The sequence below is a fragment of the Heptranchias perlo genome, chromosome 10 (genome assembly GCF_035084215.1).
Source record: "Heptranchias perlo isolate sHepPer1 chromosome 10, sHepPer1.hap1, whole genome shotgun sequence".
In the NCBI taxonomy this organism is placed as follows: Eukaryota; Metazoa; Chordata; class Chondrichthyes; order Hexanchiformes; family Hexanchidae; genus Heptranchias; species Heptranchias perlo.
The window spans coordinates 71,642,736-71,665,353 of NC_090334.1; the positions used below are offsets into that span (position 1 = coordinate 71,642,736).

Sequence of the window (22,618 nt, forward strand, 5' to 3'; positions counted from 1 at the left end):
AACCGCTAACCTTGGCAGTGAATTCCACAGCCTCACAACTCCCCATTTATAACTAGTCCATTTGATTTTATTCCTCCACTCCATATTCTTGTTTTCTGCATGAATATTATCCTCAACTATTTCGCCCTTCACTATTAGCTGATAGTTGTAGGTAACATGTGTGAGTCTTTCATTGTTTCCCTTCATGTTAAGCTTGAACGAAGGAACACACACAGGGAAAGGAGGATATGATTAGTCTTATGGCCGCTCATGGACATTTTAGGGACATGGTATATGGTGTTCAACAAAGGACCTGGGTTGTTGAAGGTGGCACTCATTGACAAGACCACCTTCTTCCTTCATTGCCAAAAATCTGATGTCTCCTGTGGCTGATTACTGAACATAACATTTCAACTGAGGAGCATGTAAATTTGGGTGCTGTGTGACCTGAAGAATCAGCCTCAGACTAACTTTATTATCACTCTTTCAATTTGCTGCAGAAGCAAAATAGAGCTGGGACCCTATCCATAAAATTAAAATGAAGTTAACTGAGGAAAATAGGATGAGGTAAGTGGGCCGAAGTGCAGTCTTGAGACAACTTCAGCAGTGACCCCGCCACAGAGGGAAACCTTCCCCGGTGTCTCTGACCCTTTGTCAAACCCTCTGACCTTTATTTTGTGTTTTGGTAAGAAAACTCATTTTAGCACTTTGAGTTTTATGAGACAAAATACACAAAACGTCCTGATTTTTGTTGCAAAGTTGGCTGCAGCTGCATAAGACCCAGTGACTTGTGACGTTTTTTTATATCACTTTTAAGTAGGTGAAAAGAAAAGGAAACCATCAGCAAAGATGTCCGTAAAGGAGATGCAGTACGAAATAGAATATGAACTCTAGCTAAAATTTTGCTTTTTGCTATTTGAACCATTCTCTTTACACAGGCAGGTGATTGCACTGCTGGAAAATAGGAGTGCTATTGGCCACCCCTTCCTGCTGCATGAAGAGAAGGAACAGGAGGAGCAGCAGCAACAGGTGGGGAAGCTTTAGGGAATAGCACATGATCCTGCAATGAGTCCAGGAAGGAGGAGGCTGCTTGCAGGCAGTTTTAAACCGACTCACAGGGTTCAAAGGCCCAGATTGAGCAATCTGAACCTCAGTGACGGGCAGTGTGGGATGAGACTGTGCTCCTCATGGCAGACCATTGCAGAATGCTATGGCAGGAGCTGCAGCCCACACCCGCAGCTAATGCTGCATGCCCTGTGCACTTAAGGTCATCGCAGCCCTGAGTTTCTAGACATGAGGATAATTTTAGGCTGTAGCTAAAGACAGGTGTATTATCAGTCAGGCTGTAGTTCATTCCTCCATAAACCAGGACACAGATGCAATGTTTGCCAGGGCTAATGATTTCATTGCATTCCCAATGGACCTTAAGAGCCAGCAGGAAAGGGCAGTGAGATTTGCAGCATTCCCACAAGTACAGGAGGCCATTGAGTGCACATATGTAGCCGTCAGGGCTCCTGCCAATGAGCCTGAAACCTTCATGAACTGCAAACGGTTTACTCCCTTAATGTCCAGCTGGTCTGTGACCACCAGCAGTGGTTCATGCAAGTGTGTGCTCACTTTCCAGGCTCTCTCAATGCCTACATCCTGTGGCAGTCTAATATTCCTTAGGCTTGGTGTTAGGACACAAAGACTTGGTTGATGACCCTGCACCGAATCCCAATTATATCTTCCACCCCAACCCCACCACAACCACAACCCCACTTCCTGCCCAAAACATCACCTGAACCAGTCCATCGACCCTCAATAAAGAACTGCCATCCTGCTAACCATCATTCATATATATGTCACCTGGATTTGCCAAGTGCACAGCTACTCCAGAAACACTCTGCAGACAGCATCATCAAAGAAAAGAGTGTTACGGTTTGATTGTGTTAACAAATGGCAACAGAAATAATAAGCACCTAGGTGTCACCCCATAGTACCTTTCTCACGTCATTTTTTATTAATCTACTACTACTACTAGATTCTCCCCCAGTGGGTTCAGCATAAGAGGTGGAAGGCTGCTGATACTCAGATGATGGCTTCTGTGATACACGTTGTCGGTGACCTTTAGGAGCTTGGAACCAGAGAAAGGGCCCAATTGCAGATTGCAGCCTCTCTGGCATTGGTTGAGGGGATTGTAGGGGAGCTGGCATTCCGTCATCTCCCTCTGCACCACTTCTACTCCAGTGGGGCTGTGGCTCAGCATTCCTGCTGATCTGTAGGAAAGCGGACCGTAGAAGATCTGTGGCGCAATTGAAGTCTTTACAAAAATTCATTCCCACTTTTCATGCAGGATGAGATGGCTCAAGGGAGAGGACCAGAGCCGGAGGAAGGCCAGCCTCCATACAAGCCCTCAATTGGATGGAAGAGGAAGCCTTAGAGATCAGTGGGAGAAGCATTAAGGATTGTGCTGTCTTAGCCTTTCCAAGACTGTGGAGATGGTGTAGCTCAGAGTCTGAATGACACCAGTTTGGTACACTTGGAAGATATTTCTTTTAAAGGCTGGGCCACTAAAATCTGCATCTCTTCCCTCTTTGGCAGAGCTGGGACCCGAGCCATCTCCTGATCTGTTCTTTCCACTATAGCCAGTTCTTGCTCACCAGTGATGAGTGATTCATCCCACTACCTCGGTGTGATTTCTATGTTGATGTTTGGGTAGGATGGAGTGAGTGATGGGTGCATCTTCACGAGGGTGGTCCCCTATTGTTGTGTGGTAGGGCACGAGTCATCGGATGGACCTGAGAAAAGAGGAGAGTTGTGATCAGGAAAAAGCAAGAATGTTGTTTGTGCCTGTTCTAAGGGCAGCAGCAGTCGGTAAGTTTGTGATTAGAATGAGAAGGATCATTGGCATACAAAGGGGGAGATTTTAACTGGGAGTGGGTTTCGTGTGGTTGTGGGGACGGTGGCGAGTATCAATCCGCCCCCCCCCCCACTTCTGGTTGGAGGTATTCCTGGAGGTTTGATCATGTGACATTCTGACCATGTGATGCCTGATCACGTGACATTTGATCACGTGACTTCTACAAGTGTTAGCGCATTTACCTTACAAAGCTTGGGTGCCCTGTAGTTGACTATTTTTGCTCGTGGTTTCGTGCGACAAAGTCCCAAGAACCAGGAGACCACCTGTGAGCAATTGAAGAAGGGAAACCGAGGGCAGGGAAGAGAGGAAACCGAGAATGTGGAAGAGGGGTAACCGAGGAACCCCCCCCCATTTCAGAGACTACCCCATTTCAGAGACCCTCCGATTGCCGATACCCCCCTGATTGCAGACTTGCCGACCCCCTCCCAACTGCACTTCATGCGGTCACGCCTCTGTGGGTGATGTCACTGAGCTGGGGCTTCTCCAACAGCAACTGGAGTTTGGGGTGGTGGGGGGCATTGCGGCGGGAAATTTAAATCACTGAATCTTTCGGGCTGCTGGAGATTTCCATTTTAATCCTTTTTTTGCAGTTTAGCTTTTGTTTGGCAGCAAAGCAAATTGACTGAAATTAATTCCGACACCACAGGCCGGAGTTTGCTGTAAAAGTAACGGTGAGGCTAACAGCGCTCACTGTTATTTATGTGCAAATCGAACAGCAACTTCTGGCAATCGCACATACAAAGTTAATCGTAGAAATCCAGAAGATGCTGTACCAAATGTGATACTTTCACGCAGCTTTTGGAGGAGCAACATCTCGTTGTCTGACTCACTGTTGAATGGCGTGAAGTTCCTGTACTTACCTCATAGGAACGGTCTAAACTTGCCAAAAAAAGTTAGGGCTTGTCCATTCCAGTGTAAGTCCCCTTTAATGGCATGGTAAGTCTTAGTTACTTCCAAACAACCTCTCTGGCACTGAAAATTAACTTATACATCTGTGGAGTCTAATTCCTTCAGCTTTTAATGTTGGAGATTTTTTAAAAATGTATATTAAAAAAATGTTTTAAACTTTTTCTTTCTGTCTCTTTTATCTCTCTCTGTTAATCCAGTCTTTTTTTCCCTCTTTATTTTGCTTTCTGTACCTGTTTTGACATTGAATTCACTATTCTAACTGACACTTCCTGGATCAGACTCTGCGCTGCTCATTAACGATTTTTCAATCTGAATGGTTAAGGAGATACACAGTTGCTTGCCCTGCTTACACAGGTCCCTGATCCCCAGTAGAGGCCACTGCACTTTTTAGATGGTTGGCCCATTGTAACGTGCTGTCTAAAACCCCAAAGAAAGTCTATGGGCAAGTGCCTTCACTGCTCAGAGAAAAACCTGGCCCATGCTGTTTAGCACAAGCAGACAAAAATGTACTTTAGAAAAAGAAGTTCTAATTTTTAAGAAGGTTGAGGGGTGATCTAATTGAGGTCTTTAAAATGGCAAAGGGAATTAATAGGGTAGTGTAACAGATTTGGACGTGACACTAATTGTTAATCAATGTCTCATTTATTAATAGTAAAATCAAACATATAAAGTATCAGATATTTAGACAACAATGATCAAAACAATATTACCCCGTTTGATCTCTGGACAGAGGTCGTAATTAAGTTGGCAGCATGGTCGTTTAAGTTTTCCGACAGTGAGGCAGTCTTCTGATAGTCAGGTGTTCTTCTGACAATGGTGTCATCTTCAGACAGCTAAGTGTTCTTTCAACAGTTGGATGGTCTATGCTGATTCCTCTGCCCTGAGCTCAAAAGACGTTGGAATTTTATGTCCCTTCTGGCAGGGAACTCACACCATATATGGAACAATACTCATAAGACCCTTATAGATGAACAAAGTTGTTTTTCAAGGAATTCAAGATGGTCAACTTGTTTTAACATTACTCATTTAAGCAGAAAACCCTCTTCAAGGTAGCTTTTCAATGTGGCCAGCTTGTGTGACCGCATTGTCTAGCTATCCAGCCATGGTCCTGGTCTTATTGCTACCTTTGGATCATTGTTCCGCTTTTTTGGGTCATTGTTCCTCTTTTATCACATAACTGCCCTGTCTAGCATGGAGGGTGACAAGAGTCAGTCACTAGTCAAAGGTTAACAGTTTACAATTCAGCAAAATAAGCCGCACACTCAGCAAGATACGCAGCACAGCCTGCAGAGCATGATGGTTAGTAGCATTTAAGAAAAAGATGTCAAATTTTCCTTATTTGAACCTACTGTAAGAATATTGGAAAAAAACTTTCCTCTGGTAGGGAATTCAGAACAAGGGGGCATAATTTAAAAATTAGAGCGAGGCCTTTGAGAATGAAATCAGGAAGCACTTTTTCACACAAAGGGCAGTGAAAGTCTGGAAAACTCCTCCAAAAAGCTGCAGATGCTGGATCAATTGAAATTTTCAAGACTGAGATTGATAGATTTTTGTTGGGTAAGGGTATCAAGGGATATGGAACAAAGATAGGTAAATGGAGTTGATACGGATACGGATCAGCCATGATCTAATAGAATGGCAGAACAGACTCGAGGCAGAGTGGCCTATTCCTGTTCCTATGTCTTGTAACTTACATAATATTGAAGCTCAAAGATTTCTTTTTCATGAATACTGAACCATGTGAATAAATAGGTATTGGCACATTTCAGGATTTTTTGGCTCTTTTCCACGGAAAGGACATGGGGAACAAAACTTAACTTTTAAAACAAAGTGTATTCACACAAGTTTAAAAAGATGGCACAGAAATGAAAGGTGGTTAAAATATTTTTTTCCAAATACTGTAAGCAGTAAGCAATTCTGTAGCCTGTGTCAGTAATCGATAAATACCTGAGACCCATTGTGTTGGGAGGTCCCTGGTCCTTGGTGTTTGGTAGGGTTTGTCGGATTGTGAACACAGACTTTTAAAATAAAAAACGGACAGCCAGTCAGGTCTTCCAGCAATAGGCTTTCAGGGCAAGCTTTTACCAGAGAAGGGGAATGCAGGAGGGTACTTAGGAGCTGTTTTAAGTCAAGGAAGATGACCCAATGATATGGGGAAGCACCACGTGTTCATTATTTTTATATTGTGTGAAAATAAGTTGTACTGATTGAATTAAGTGAGGCTAATCATAACGGTTGCTCGGTATGTTTATTTGCCGTGAAGTAGAACAGTTTAATTAATTTGCATCTGGCCCCATCTTACCAGGTGTTTTCTCAGTCCACTTTGGTAAAAAAAAATGGAGAGACATGTGAGGGCACATGTGAAAGACATGAATATCTAGTTCAGATCACAACAGGATACCACTGTTACACCCCTGGATTAGGCTATAATACTATAAGTAGATAGTGAGCAGTGTAAGGGACTTTGAATCCACATACGGGAATGACTGACACTACTGAACCCAAGAAGGTATCAATGGCAGACCTGAAATTGTAACACACATTTTCTACATTTGCGTGGAGCTATTTAGCACAAGTTTTGAGCACTCCACAGCTGGATTAGCAAACTTTCCATCAGTTATACCTGTGAAGTGACTATTTAGCTGCTTGCAACATAGAAACATGGAAAATAGGAGCAGGAGTAGGCCATTTGGCCCTTCGAGCCTGCTCCGCCATTCAATAAGATCATAGCTGATCTTCTATCTCAATACCATATTCCAGCTCTCTCCTCATACCCCTTGATGCCTTTTGTGTCTAGAAATCTATCTAGCTCCTTCTTAAATATATTCAGTGACTTGGCCTCCACAGCCTTCTGTGGTAAAGAATTCCACAGGTTCACCACCCTCTGAGTGAAGCAATTTCTCCTCATCTCAGTTCTAAATGTCCTACCCCATATCCTGAGACTGTGACCCCTCGTTCTGGACCCCCCCCACCCCAGCCAGGGGAAACATCCTCCCTGCATCCAGTCTGTCTTGCCCTGTCAGAATTTTATATGTTTCAATGAGATCCCCTCTCATTCTTCTAAACACGAGTGAATACAGGCCGAGTCGACCCAATCTCTCCTCATACGACAGTCCTGCCATCCCAGGAATCAGTCTGGTGAACCTTCGCTGCACTCCCTCAATAGCAAGTATATCCTTTCTTAGGTAAGGAAACCAAAACTGCACACAATACTCCAGGTATGGCCTCACCAAGGCCCTGAATAACTGCAGTAAGACATTCTTGCTCCTGTACTCACATGCTCTTGCAATGAAGGGCAAAATACCATTTGCCTTCCTAACTGCTTGCTGCTTTGAAAAGTGTGAAATGAGCATAACTACAGGTACATTGTGATTGGCTATTTTTCGCTTGTTCCCATTGTCAATTTGTGCATCTGCCAGTCTGATCAACGGCCATGAAACATGACCAAAAATAGAGCTATTGACTATTAGAAAAAAATAGGAAAATATTCCACATAAAGGCATAATGCAATTGTGGCTTAAATAATTTAAATAATTTCTTGTCTTTGTATTTTAGTGTGGAAAACCACTTCCAGGTCTCACAAAACAGGATGATTGTTGTGGGAGCGTAGGAATATCATGGGGGTACCATAAATGTACAAAATGCCCTCCAAAACCAGGTAAGCCATCAAGGTTTTTAAGAGTTGTAACTTAAATCCTTAGTGCTGCAGAATCTACTAGATGTTAGATAGATTGGCAGGCACTAGCCTGGTCTGAACACTGTTGTTAGTCTCTTAGTTGACCGTGTTGTGCTTTAAATTTTCCCAAAAGAATATTCAAGTGGTTTGGTGGATGGCTTTTGATTGTGGACTATAGCGCCGCAGAATATTTTCTCCTTCCATTCACATTAACTTAGTTACCTTTAGAGAATAGTCAGTAATCACAACCAAAACCTTATCCTTTTTCATTTTTACTGATGAGCATCCTTTATTTGTGAACATATTTGACAGAATTTCTTTGATGCCAAAATATACGCTGGTTTCTACGCCAATCTTGCTGACGGAAATTTTCTGAGAATCTCATGACTATACATCAGGACAAAAAAAAGCAATGTAAAACAAGTGAAAATCAGCGTAAACAATCAGAGCCCAAGGAAAGCGCAGAACATAAGCCACCTTCCTTCTTTAAATCCCTATTTATCTTATTGATATGAAAATTAAAGTTTTAATCCATCAAGCCATCATTTATATACATTAAGCATAGCATGTTTAAGAAAATGCAGTTCATAGTATCATAGTAGGTACAGTACAGGAGGAGGTCATTCGGCTCAATGAGCCCGTGCCGGCTCTTTGAAAGAGTTATCCTATTAGTCCCATTCCTCTGCTCTTTCCTCATAGCCTTGTATTTTTTTACCCTTCAAGTATTTATCCAATTCCCTTTTGAAAGTTACTATAGATTCTGCTTCCACCACTCTTTCAGGCAGTGCATTCCAGATCATTACAACTCACTGTAAAAAAAAATGTTTTCTCATTTCGCCTCTGGCTCTTTTGCCGATCACCTTAAATCTGTGTCCTCTGGTTGCTAACCCTTCTGCCACTGGAAACAGTTTCTCCTTATTTACTCTATCAAAACCCTTCATGATCTTGAACACCTCGATCAAATCTCCTCTTGACCTTCTCTGTTCTAAGGAGAACAACCCCAGCTTCTCCAATCTCTCCACACAACTGAAGTCCCTCATCCCTGGTACCATTCTAGTAAATCTCTTCTGCATCCTCTCTAAGGCCTTGACATCCTTCCTAAAGTGTGCCCAGAATTGAACATAATACTCCAGCTAAGGCCTAACCAGTGTTTTTATAAAGGTTAGAATAACTTCCTTGCTTTTGTACTCTATGCCTCTAATAATAAAGCCCAGGATCCCATGTGCTTTTTTAACAGCCTTCTCGACTTATCTTACCACCTTCAAAGATGTGTGTATGTGCAGCCCCAGATTTCTCTGTTCCTGCACTCCCTTTAAAATTGTACCATTTAGTTTATATTGCTTCTCTTCAATCTTCCTACCAAAAACATTACTTCACACTTCTCTGTGTTATACCCTCAATACCCAAGTCCAGGTCATTAATATATATCAAAAAGAGCTGTAGTCCTAACACTGACCCCTGGGGAACATCACTGTATACTTCCCTCCAGTTTGAAAAACAACATTTCACCACACCTCTGTCCTCTAACCAATTTTGTATCCACGCTGCCGCTGTCCCTTTAATCCCATGGGCTTTAATTTTGCGAACAAGTCTATTATGTGGTACCTTATCAAATGCCTTTTGAAAGTCCATATATACATCAACCGCAATACCCTCATCAACACTGGTGATGGACTGGGGTTGACAATTGTAAACAATTTTACAACACCAAGTTATAGTCCAGCAATTTTATTTTAAATTCACAAGCTGTGAAGGAGGAAGCCTCCGAAAGCTTGTGAATTTAAAATAAAATTGCTGGACTATAACTTGGTGTTGTAAAATTGTTTACACTCATCAACACTCTCCATTACTTTATCAAAGAACTCAATTAAGTTAGTCAAACACGATTTTACTTTAACAAATCCGTGCTGACTTTCATTTATTAGCCCATACTTTTCGAAGTGCCAATTAATTTTGTCCTGGATTATTGGGCGTCATTTTAGCACTCGCTATCGGGTGCGTTCCTGGCGGGGGGGCTCTGAAAATCGGAGAATCCCGGCGCAGTACCGGAGCCTGCCCCGAACCCGCGCACTTCCGGGTTCCCCGCTGACGCGCCGGCATGCGCGCGCAGCCCCCGCTGGTGGGAATCCCGCAGGCAATTAAAGCCAGCGGGGTTCCACTTGAAGGTATTTATTTAGGTATTTCAGGTCATTAACTGACCTGATTAAGGGATTATGTGGGATTTTTGAGCAAACTGGGACTGTTTCCCACACTGGGGGAAACACTCCCAGGTCAAATGGACGTGTTGCAGCTGTCAGCCTGTGGCAGCTGCAAAGGTCCATTTGACAGGTGGTGGGGGGGGGGGGGGAGACCCTCACCCATTGCAGGAGGCCACTCTATCACTTGGGACAAAGTTTGGCCTCCACCACCCTCCTCCTGACAGTCAAAGTCACCAACCTGCACACTTACCCCGGGGTCCAGAGACATGTACCTACCTTGCGGACCCCCTCAGATATACATTTTGTGGATGGGGGCCGCCGTAACTGCAGTCATGACCTTCTCGGAGAGCGAACAGCATCACCAGCCTCACCATCCAAGCCGTCCACCTTTGACACGTGGAGATCCACAACAGAGTGCTGTGACACATCCACCTGTACAGCAGGAGGGAGGGCTACCGCAGAGAGAGATGCGTCGCAGAGGGCACTACCCTTGCCACAGGGTCCACAGACCGAGGCTCAGCTTCCTGGACCTCTCTGAGCAGCAGTGCACACGGAGGCTCAGAGGCATCTTCTTACCTGTCGCTGTCAAAGTCACCACTGCCCTCAACAACTTCTCCTCCGCATCCTTCCAGGGTGCAACCGGGGACATCGCCGATGTCTCTCAGTCGTCTGCGCAAAAGAGCCCTGCAAATACACCTACACCCACTCTTCAGTGACACAATGGGTGGCATCAGTTGTGGGTCTTCATAGTGATCCTCAGGAGAGGGCATTATTGCACAAACCAGACAGGATTCGCGAAGACATGGCAGTAGTGGTGCCAATATAATATGTAATGTGAGTTGGTCAGAAATTCAATATAAGTAACACCCATGACAAACCCTCAAACACCCTTGTGCATCCCCTTCATGCTCACGACACGTTTGCCTTACGCTGCCTACTGCACATATCTGATGCATGCCCTGTGGCTGCAGCACAGGTAGTGGCAGGTTGAGTGAGGCTGGCCGTGAGAGAGATGCACGAGAGGGTGAGTATGAGAGAGAGCCATGAGATTGTATGAGGATTGGCTTGAGTGGTAGTGGCGGGATGAGTACTGGTGAGATGAGTCGGTGCAGGTAAGATGAGGATGAGGTTTGAGTGGATATGAGGGGTGATGTGACAGAGTTGTGTTGGCAGTGCTGAAGGAGATGTGGGGTGGGGGCAGTGATGTGGCAGACAGAGTGTAGGGGAAAGACTACGTGTACTCACTTTGGCTGACCTACTGAGGTCATTGGAGCGCCTCCTGCACTGTATGCAGGTGGGCGATATGTTGGTTGCGCTGGTGACCTCCTCTGCCACCTCGAGCCAGGCCTTCCTGGTGGCAGAGGCAGGCCGCTTCCTCCCACCTGCCGGGAGGAAGATCTCTGTCCTCCCCCTCCTCCTCACCCCATGTATTGATACCTGGAGTGAGGCATCATTAAACTGGGAGCAGCCTTCCCCCTGGGCTGCTCCATGCTGTAATTTTTGCTATTTGTTGCAGCATCTGTCAATGGAGGACTGCCCCTTTAAATAGAGCGCCTCCAGCTGACATCTTACTGCGCATGCGCAGCCCGCCCGACGCGCAGATCAGCAGTGAGGAACCCGGAGGAGCAGGTAAGTGGATCCAATTAGTGGATTGGATGCTACAATCGCATAGAAACTGACTAATTTCACCGGACGCGTTACCCACGCGCCCGATAGCCCCCCCCCCCGCCGAGAACCCGCAGCCCTGCTAACATCGGGCCCATTGTGTCTAAAAGTTTCCCCACCACTGAAGTTAGGCTGATTGACCTGTAATTGTTGGGTTTATCCCTCTCCCCTTTTTTGAACAGGGGTATAACATTTGCAATCCTCCAGTCCTCCGGCATTGTCCCCACATCTAAGGAGGATTGAAAGATTATGGCTAGAGCTTCTGCAATTTCCACCCTAACTTCCCTCAGCATCCTAGGATGCATCCGATCTGGATCGGGTGACTTTTCTACTTTGAGTACTGCCAATCTTTTAAGTACCTACTCTTTAACTATTTTTATCCTATCCAATATCGTTACTACCTCCTCCTTTACTGCTACAGTGGCAGCATCCTCTTCTGTAATGAAGACCAATGCGAAGAATTCATTCAGTACTTCGGCCGTGCCTTCTGCCTCCACAAGAAGACCTCCTTTTTTGTCCCTAATTGGTCCCACCCTTCCTTTGACTACCCTTTACTATTTATATGTTTCGAAAAGACTTTTGGATTTCCTTTTATGTTAGCTGCTAATCTATTCTCATACTCTTTCTGCCCCTCTTATTCCCTTTTTTGATCTCCTCTGTACTTTCTGTATTCATCCTGGTTCTTTACTGTATTATGAACCTTACATTCGTCATAAGCCTCCTTTTTCTGTTTCATTTTAATCTCTATATCTTTAGTCATCCAGGGAGCTCTCGGTTTGGATGCCCTTCTTTTCCCCCTCGTAGGAATGTGTCTACCCCGAACCCGAACCAACTCCTTCTTGAAGGCCTCCCTTTGTTCAATGACTGTTTTGCCTGGCGATTTTTGATTCCAATCCACCTGGACAAGATCCCTTTTTAACTCATTGAAATTAGGCCTCCTCCAGTTAAATATTTTCACATTTGATTGTTCCTGGTCCTTTTCAATAATTATTCTAAACCTAATATTATGATCATTGTTCCCCAAATGCTCCATCTGCCCCACTTCATTCTCCAGAACTAGATCCAGCACTGTTTCCTTCCTGGATGGGCTGGAAACACACTTTTCCACAAAGTTCTCTTGTACACATTTCAGGAACTCCTCCCCCTCTTTGCCCTTTATACTATTACTGTCCCAGTCTATATCTGTATTTTCTGCATTCAGCCTAGCTCTGTACTTTCATTTCAATCTCTAGATCTTTAGTCATCCAGGGAGCTCCAATTTTGGATGCCCCTCTAGTTGTGGAAGCTTTTCTTAATGTAACAGATTCTGATGCCATAAAGCATACAAAGATATAGAATACGCAGTGCATCTAAGTAAGGAGAAATAACTCCCCCTCCTCCATACCCCCAAAAATTGCTATAAAACACCAGAAATAATGACTCCTGCGCCTAAAATTTTGGGTGTAAATTTACGCCTGTTCAGAACTGGCATAAATGCAGGAAACGCATGTTCTCTGGTCTTTTGCATGGGGAGCGGCACTATATTAATGAACTGTGCAGTTTCGGCAGACATAACGCTGGAGTTGCTCAAATAATTGAGGAAATTTACACCTGGCACGGTTCTGGTATAAAAGAGGCATTACTTATTTGCCAATTTCCTTGGAAAAACCTGGCGTAGCACTGCTCTTGCACGTTGTGCCGAAAATTACAAGGAAGTTCATGTATATATTACAATATGGAGCAAGTTATGGTGAGCGGGTACTTTTCAAATAGTGATTACAATATTTTGGAATTTAGCATCAGGCTCTCTTTAAAGTAGTGTTGTCCAATTTTAAAAATTTGCTGACTAGCCACAGGTGTGGCTATGGTGACACTGTTTTAGCTACAAGTACTACTTTTAGTAGAAAGCACCATACACACAATACAGGTAAATGTACTTCACGTATATATTTACTGAATAAACATTTACCACCATTCACTGTGGATCTTTGCAGTGTTTCTTTTTCACATAAGTTTGAAATTCTGGCATGAATTTATCAGACACAGCATATCTTAGTGCAAATTCTAGATTTTTGTCCAGCAATTGCGAGTGTCTTTGACTTCCATCAGATTGATTGCTATGAATGTTGACTCACACCAGACACTCCAGACCAGTCCCTGCTCTCCATCCATAATGCAATTGGGTGCTGCTTACCCTTTGCCCTGTTGGAGATGTTCACTGTTGGTTGGGTTGCTTTCTTGTGCTGATCTGGAGTAGTTATTCCAATTGGTTGAGCTGACCACGATGACAGCTTCCCTCGCCATACAATGTTATTGGTGTTTCCACGGTGCTGAAGTCTGGTGTTTTCATCCCTGTTACACACCATTTTAGCAGGTAACCAATAAGCAGTAACCATGGAAATAAGGCACACACAATGATCAAAAAACACTTGTGAACTCTGCTTTTCGTTTTATCATTTTATCTACAAATGCATTAAAAAGTTGAAGTACACATGCATATGCTGTGCAAAATTTAATATTCAGATCAAATGCTCAACAGTGTCTATTACTCATGTTTTTATTTACTAATCAAAAACGCAATTAGCCACATCGGGATCCCCAATTCGGGAGGAGTGGTCTTGGCAGGGTTAGGAGGGAGAGGAGGATTTCAAGCGAATTGCTGGGTGATCAAATGGTCTCTCACAACACTTAGCTTCTGCTGGTCTGCAGATTCGCCTTCATCTTCCGGCTCCTCCTCCTTAGAATCATGCAAGGCATCCAGGGTCTGTCAACGCTGCATGGTGATATTGCGGAGAACACAGCATGCAACCACAGTGGCACTCTCTGTGGGCTGCATTGCGGCTTCCCTGACCAGTTCAGGCATCTGAAGTGCTGTTTGAGTCCTGATGACCAGCTCGATGATGGCATGGGTACTTCCATGGCTCTGGTTGGTTGTCAGTGTGAGTGGGAGTGTGGCATTGCGGCATGATCAGCCAGATGGTTAATGGGTACCCTTTATCACCCAGCTGGCTGGTCCTGCTGGAAGACTGCTGGCACTGTATCAGTGCATCATGGCACCTCTCCATATAATGCAGATAATAAACTTGTATGATTCTCATGCCATGATCACTGATGGCCTGGATGTCATGAGAATGAAATCCTTTCCTGCTCAGGTATGCCATCGGCTCGTGCAGAGGTGCCCTTATGGTGATGTGAGTGAAATGAATTACTCCCAGGACTTGGGTAAAGCCTGCTATGGCAGCGAAGCCAACAGCACAGTTATGTTGGCTCCTGCTGTTCATGGGGAAAGTGATGCAATTACTGGCAGTTCTGAAAAGGGCATCTGTTCTCTGCTTGATGCTGGAACGCATGGTTGACTGGCGGATGTGCGCCACGACATCTGCTGCAGCCTGGAATGACAGTGGTGAAAAAGTTCAGAGTCGTTATAACTTTGACGGCCACAGGCAGTGCATGTCATAAGAACATAAGAAATAGGAGCAGGAGCAGGAGTAGGCCAATCGGCCCCTCGAGCCTGCTCCGCCATTCAATAAGATCATGGCTGATCTGATCCTAACCTCAAATCTAAATTCATGTCCAATTTCCTGTCCGCTCCCCGTAACCCCTAATTCCCTTTACTTCTAGGAAACTGTCTATTTCTGTTTTAAATTTATTTAATGATGTAGCTTCCACAGCTTCCTGGGGCATCAAATGCCACAGACCTACTACCCTCTGAGTGAAGAAGTTTCTCCTCATCTCAGTTTTGAAAGAGCAGCCCCTTATTCTAAGATTATGCCCCCTAGTTCTAGTTTTACCCATCCTTGGGAACATCCTTACCGCATCCACCCGATCAAGCCCCTTCACAATCTTATATGTTTCAATAAGATCGCCTCTCATTCTTCTGAACTCCAATGAGTAGAGTCCCAATCTACTCAACCTCTCCTCATACGTCCACCCCCTCATCCCCGGGATTAACCGAGTGAACCTTCTTTGTACTGCCTTGAGAGCAAGTATGTCTTTTCTTAAGTATGGACACCAAAACTGTATGCAGTATTCCAGGTGCGGTCTCACCAATACCTCTCTGTTTTTATATTCTATCCCCTAGCAATAAAAGCCAACATTCCGTTGGCCTTCTTGATCACCTGCTGCACCTGCATACTAACCTTTTGATTTTCTTGCACGAGGACCCCCAGATCCCTTTGTACTGCAGTACTTTCCAGTTTCTTGCCATTAAGATAATAACTTGCTCTCTGATTTTTCCTGCCAAAGTGCATAACCTCACATTTTCCAATATTGTATTGCATCTGCCAAATCTCTACCCACTCACCCAGCCTGTCTATATCCCCTTGTAGGTTTTTTATGTCCTCCTCACTCTCTACTTTCCCTCCCACCTTTGTATCATCCGCAAACTTTGATATGTTACACTCGGTCCCCTCCTCCAAATCGTTAATATAGATTGTAAAGAGTTGGGGACCCAGCACCGACCCCTGCGGAACACCACTGGCTACTGGTTGCCAGTCCGGGAATGAACCATTTATCCCAACTCTCTGCTTCCTGTTAGATAACCAATCCTCCACCCATGCCAGAATATTACCCGCAATCCTGTGATTCTTTATCTTGAGCAATAATCTTTTATGTGGCACCTTGTCGAATGCCTTCTGGAAGTGTAAATACACTACGTCCACTGGTTCCTCTTTATCCACCCTGTACGTTATGTCCTCAAAGAACTCAAGCAAATTTGTCAGACATGACTTCCCCTTCGTAAAGCTATGCTGACTTTGTCCTATTAAATTATGCTTATCCAAATGTTCCGCTACTGTCTCCTTAATAATAGACTCCAAAATTTTACCCACCACAGATGTTAGGCTAACTGGTCTATAATTTCCAGCCTTCTGCCTACTACCCTTTTTAAATAAGGGTTTTACATTAGCAGTTTTCCAATCTGCCGGGACCTTTGCCGAGTCCAGAGAATTTTGGAAAATTATTACCAAAGCATCCACAATCCCTACTGCCACTTCCCTCAAGACCCTAGGATGTAAGCCATCAGGTCCAGGGGATTTATCCGCTTTGAGTCCCATTAATTTACTGAGTACCAATTCCTTAGTGATTTTAATCGTATTTAGCTCCTCCCCCCTCGAGCCCCCTGTTTATCCAATGTTTGGATATTCTTAGTGTCCTCTACCGTAAAGACTGAAACAAAATATTTGTTCAGCATTTTTGCCATCTCCATGTTTCCCACCATTAATTTCCCGGTCTCATCCTCTAAGGGACCTACGTTTGCCTTAGCCACCCTTTTTCTTTTTATATAACTATAGAAACTCTTGCTATCTGTTTTTATATTGTTTGCTAATTTATTTTCATAATCTATCTTCCCTTTCTTAATCAATCCTTTAGTTACTTCTTTTTGCTGTCTTTTGAAGACTTCCCAATCTTCTATCCTCCCACTAAGTTTGGCTACCTTATATGTCCTTGTTTTTAGTCGGATACTATCCTTAATTTCTTTACTTAGCCACGGATGGCTGTCATTTCTTTTACACCCTTTTTTCCTCAGTGGAATATATTTTTTAAAGTTGTAAAATAACTCCTTAAACGAACACCACTGCTCATGTACCGTCTTACCTTCTAATCTATTTTCCCAGTCCACTTTAATCAATTCCGCTCTCATACCGTCATAGTCTCCTTTATTCAAGCTCAGCTATCTCTGATCGTAGGCTATGCCTGCAGCAGGTGATACAGGGCAGTGACAGCCTCGCAGCTGAAGCGCGGCCTCCTTAAACATTGTTCTTCATTGAGATAAGGTAAGTGACACAGTTTCTATAGATCCTGTGTGCAGGATACCGTGCCTTTGTTATCTCTTATCCAAGCGGTCTTCCCAAAGGCCTTCCATGTAGCTTCCCCATCTTTGTGCTACTGCTGCTGCTCTTCCCCCTCCACCAACCAGAGTGGCATTGTTACAATATTCCCATTCTCAGCGCAACTGACCGATTGTAAGGGCCTCCACAATTCTTCAAAATTGCCAACAAAACGTTTTCGCAAATTGCAGCATTCTGGAATAAGCTGGGCTTGCTTCCAGCTAGATCTCGTGATCCAACAAATTTCAGGTGTGTGCCCCTTTAAATAGCAACCCAAATTGTCTGCCTACTTCCTGAACCGCCCACTTTACTGGGTGGAACCTGACCTCAACGGTAGTCTTGTTATTTGCCTTGAAAATTGCACAGCGTCCTATCTGCATGATAGAACCTCTATTTACATATCTTAATGAGACTGTCGTCGTAAACAGGTGGGCATTTAGGTCGCCCAGGTCTTGACCTGAGGGAAAATTGAACTGGCCACCTTGCAAGCCATCATTAATTTCACCCCTCTGTTTTCGCCAGGTTGGCCCCAATATCTCTTTTGGTTTTTCTTATTGAAGAACCTGCAGTGAGTGAGGGATACTTGTTGTAATCCTATTTGAAGGGCCAGGCAGACTTGGTGAATAACTGTTGTGGGACCTGGGACATTCCTTGTTGCCCAGGTTATTACCACCAGTGAGGAGCCCCCACACTGAGATGGAAAGAAAGTACAATGAGGTTCAAGCCTGCATCCGATACAATTTGGCATCTTGAAGCAGTGTCTCGCTGTCTGAACAGGTTGGGTGGGATTGTTCTCTAAGGCCTGATACTCACTTTTACCCTTGCATAATTACCCAAGGGAAAATGTTTAGTATGAATAAAAATAAATTACTGAAAAGACAATTCAGATTTTTCCACATTACAAAGGGGAAATAAAAACATTGCTGATTTGTTTCTAAACAGAAAATTAATCCTGCCCAATTTTGTAAATGTGGTTCTTTACTTGCTTTACTTTGTGTTCTAAGAATTTAAGAATAGAATTAGCAGTGTATATAGTTCTTGTACTCATATGCAATATAAATCTAACAATCGTGTTTGTAGTAAAGGATTGTTGAGTTGGCCAGATGTTTGGGATTTTGTGACAAATAATTTACACACACGAATGATTACGCCCTTCTCCCCCAAATAATAACTTACAGAAAAGTTAAAATAACTATAGGCCATTTTTCCTTCTTTGTTTTGTCTTGATGTGACCTCTTTGCATTCATTCTAGTTACATTATGGAAAAGTCATTTTAGTACTTTTATGTTATGAGTCACCAATTTAATAGATGGCATTGATTAATTGAGTAGCCCACAGCTTATGGAAACGATTCACAAATAAATTGGCACCATGTGCTTGGGTATTGGCAGTGGATGAACATTTTTTTGTCTCATATTGGTGACAGGAGCAGAGCTGTTTTGTAACGATGCTTCTATGTAAAATAATGGGGTTGTTCCCTTTGATGGCTCATTAGGTAAATGAGCTATATAATGTTATCTGATGAGGGGTTCCTAGGTTAGATCCCATAGCTGTGTTGACTAGCTGATCTCAGCCAAAGCAGCAGTAGGGGTTACTACAATTGGTCTTGATGTACCCAGACTATTGAGGGGAAAAGGGCCATCTTTTATACTCCTGCTTACTGTCTATTGACCCCTGCTGAAAATTTCACATGTGGACACTGGGTGAGGACAGCAACAAACTCAGTGGTGATGTGGTTAAATAACCCATTGATGCTTACTGTCCATTCATCAAGAACTGTCCATGCTAATGGAACTGCACCCTAACTTGAGTCACAGAATTCAGAAGAGGAGGTAGAGATGAAATGGACTGCAGGAGGATAGCAAAACATTATCCCGCTCTACGTCAGGCAGTACATCTTTCAAATACTCTCGAGTGAAAGGAAAAAACAGCAATGTAAACCCCTCTTTGATGTTTCATACCAAGGTTAACATAATTCATACATTAACTAATGACAAACAAGCAAATCCAGTGGCCATGTAGTAGTAATACCAGTTATTGAGCTAATGATCAACATATAGGGACAGGAGTAGGCCATCCAACCAACTGAAGCATTACTTCCTCACTTTTGTAATCTAACCCCCTTGAGATAAAGGCCAACATTGCATTAGCCTCTTAGGTTGCTTTTTTGATCCTGTGCAGTAGCTTTAAGTGATGTGTACATGGACACCTAAATCCAGTTTTGGCTACCGGACTCCTCCAAATCTCTTAAAATGCTTTCTGAAATGTTTTTTTCATCTGGCATAAGGAGAGTGTCCATGTTTGGCACTGCAGGACACCCTCCTCAGAACAGTAGTGCACCATACCAGGCAGGAATTGGTGACCAATCTCAATTTTGTCGACAGTAGCTGCAGGACCTGGGAAGAGGTGCAGGAAAAGATGGCACGCTTTAAGGAATTTGACAAGTTAAGACTACCCATCAGTATCATGTACCAGGTAGATGGTCCAACATTCCATGCTACAAAAGTTACTTATCAACCTGTCTCATTTACTGTACATTCACACACCTTACAATCCTTGCATTGCATCTTCTGCATTATCATAAGGAGAGTACACAGTCTAGATGCAACATACAGTTGAAAGTCTTACCACATTCAAAACTTCCAAGGGCTTTGAACATTATTCCATTATAAGACAAACATAGCGACATAATGACACATGAGATGGGCTGTAGCTATCAGTGACCCTCTGTACTTTGGGAAATACAACAGTACGGTGACATTGGGCAGCTATGTTATGCTATTCAGTAGAAAAGGAGATAGCAGTGCTGCACGTGCTAACTGATGCATCGGTCACTTGTTTGATATATGTGTGGCAACATGTTAGCTGATATTACAGTGCTACCTGGGTTGAGCCAGGTGCATCATAGTTGAGTGCAGTAATAACATTGCCAGTCACAGACCATGCTGCCTATACATTGTAAGCTGGCTACACGTGGCAAAGCTCTATAACTGGCTCCCTACTAACATAAAGCATGCTGAGGAAGTCATCTTTGGTCACTGACAGTTAATTATGCCAAGGAAATGCCATTTGAGGTGCTTTAGAAACAAATTTATTTTAAGGAGTAAATATAATGCTGCAAAGATTCAAATTAAAATTTCAGAAATATGGAAAAGATATCAAATAATAACAATACTATAGGTACTGTAAATAGTGCTTCAAAAGAGAAGATACAAAGCTGTGACATGTTAAAAACTCGTTCACCTATGGAGTTTTCCTTGCTCTCATTCCATATGAACTCACAAAGAAAAAAGAGCAAACCCACGCAAAAGCCCCAGAACTGAACTGTCTATTCAAATATTTTTGCATCACTCAGTAGTCTTATGGCAAGAAAATGATGTAAATGTTCCAGCTCACAAAATGCAGCAGACTGCAGAATTGTAGCGCATGAGGAAAGCTGTCAGCTTTGCAATCCCACTTAACCCGTTACAAAATGTACATTGTCGACGTAAGATAGAAATAAATTCTTGTTTCTGATTTCTTTGTTATTCAGTGGGCAGACCTCATGTTTTTCCCAGTACTCAACACCATGATTTAATATCTAGCACACACCAATCCAACAGAAAATATACATATTCAATCAATAGGGTAGATTTTGCAAATTTGCATGCCAGGAGTATATATCCAGAACTCTGGCATGGAGGTCAGTATGCCTTGCAGGATTTACCATTAAAATTAAACAGTAAATTCCATTCTCCGGGGGTGCTGTGCTCAAAGGGAGCACAGGTCGAAGAATCAATATCAGAGTATTACAGCCCTATTTCTGACTTGTGCTCCCCTTGAATCTGGTTCCTGCTGGCAATGCAGGATTGATGAATTTACCCATACTAATTTATTTAAGTTAAAATATTGTTTGTTACTATAAAACCTATTTATAGCAACTGCCTGTTTAATGTTACCAGGGTCACATAACATGTTTTACATTGAAGGTCACTTATTAAGACGGATGATACATAAGACACATTCTGTATATTTTGTGCAATGCATCTGTGCCACATTTTGTACCAAAGTGCATTCTCGTGCATTTTAATTTATGTACTATCCCGCCCCGCCGCCTCATCCTTTTGCTATGCTTCATTTATTTTTTGCAGAAGGAGGGGGTGAAGACAAATGTTAATGAGGTAACCATGTAAAGACAAGATGATTTTATTATTTTCAGGTAGCCTGCTGTGGCCCTGATCCACATAATACTCCACTACTCTTGAGTTTTAGAGATGCATAATAATTGAAGTAAACTGATATGAGGCACTTGAGGCTAATTGATGGAGTACATTTATTATGAGGAAACAATTATGAGGAAGAATTGACATGTCACTCAACTAAATAGATTGCTGCCAAACAACATGATTAATGAGTGTTTTTGATTGCCTACTGTTACTACTAGGCATGCTGCCAGTATATTGCCAGTTTTTAAATTCCTTCCATACATGGGGATAAAGGCAATAAACATTTGAGAGCTTATGTTATTAGACTAAGAACAACAACTTGCATTTATATAGCACCTTTAACGTAGTAAATTATCCCAAGGTGCTTCACAAGAGCATTATCAAACAAAATTTGACACTGAGCCACGTCAGGAGGTATTAGGACAGGTGACCAAAAGCTTGGTCATAGAGGTATATTTTAAGGAGGAGAGAGAATTAGAGAGGAGGGGAGGTTTAGGGAGGGAATTCCAGAGCTTAGGGCCTAGGCAGCTGAAGGTACGGCCACCAATGGTGCAGCGATTAAAATCGGGGAAGCACAAGAGGCAAGAATTGGAGTAGTGCAGAGATCTAGGAGGGTTTTTGGCTGGAGGAGGTTAACAGAGATGGGGGTGGGTGGGGGAAGGCCATTGAGGGATTTGAAAACAAGGATAAGAATTTTAAAATTGACATGTTCCTGGACCGGGAGCTATGGTAGGTCAGTGAGTGCAGGGGTGATGGGAGAACGGGACTTGGTACGAGTTAGGATACGGGCAGCAGAGTTTTGAATGAGCTTAAGTTTATGGAGGGTGGAAGATGGGAGGCCAGCTAGGAGAGCATTGGAATAGTCAAGTCTAGAGGTTACAAAGGCATAGATGAGGATTTCAGCAGCAGATGAGCTGAGGCGGGACGGAGACGGGCGATGTTACGGAGGTGGAAGTAGGCGATCTTGCTGATGGAGCAGAAAAGTGATTGGAAGCTCATCTCTGGGTCATATAGTACGCCAAGGTTGACCAAAAGGATAGTTACACTGATGAGCTGTACGAGTAAGATCTCAACAACAAAGTTGGTTTTCTATTTGGTTTTAATATTAATATTTCAGGGTGTAGATAAATATTAGGTTATTAACTGTAATCGTATAGAATAGTGTCTCTGTATAGTTACAGGAACTACAAGTACTTAAAAGGAAATAAATCCATGTGAACTATACATCTGTTCTTATAAACAAATATTATAAAAAACAGGCTGCAGTGTCTTCTAAT

At 43.2% G+C, this 22,618-nt stretch overlaps 1 protein-coding gene across 1 annotated transcript in view; it reads left to right on the forward strand.

Moving 5' to 3' along the window:
- Positions 1 to 22,618, forward strand: part of LOC137326682 (latent-transforming growth factor beta-binding protein 2-like) — a 607,725-nt gene that overhangs the window by 235,284 nt on the left and 349,823 nt on the right. Inside the window, exon 8 of the mRNA XM_067992000.1 lies at positions 7,346 to 7,448. Within this exon, the coding sequence (XP_067848101.1) occupies positions 7,346 to 7,448 (103 nt within the window). The remainder of the gene's footprint in view (positions 1 to 7,345; positions 7,449 to 22,618) is intronic.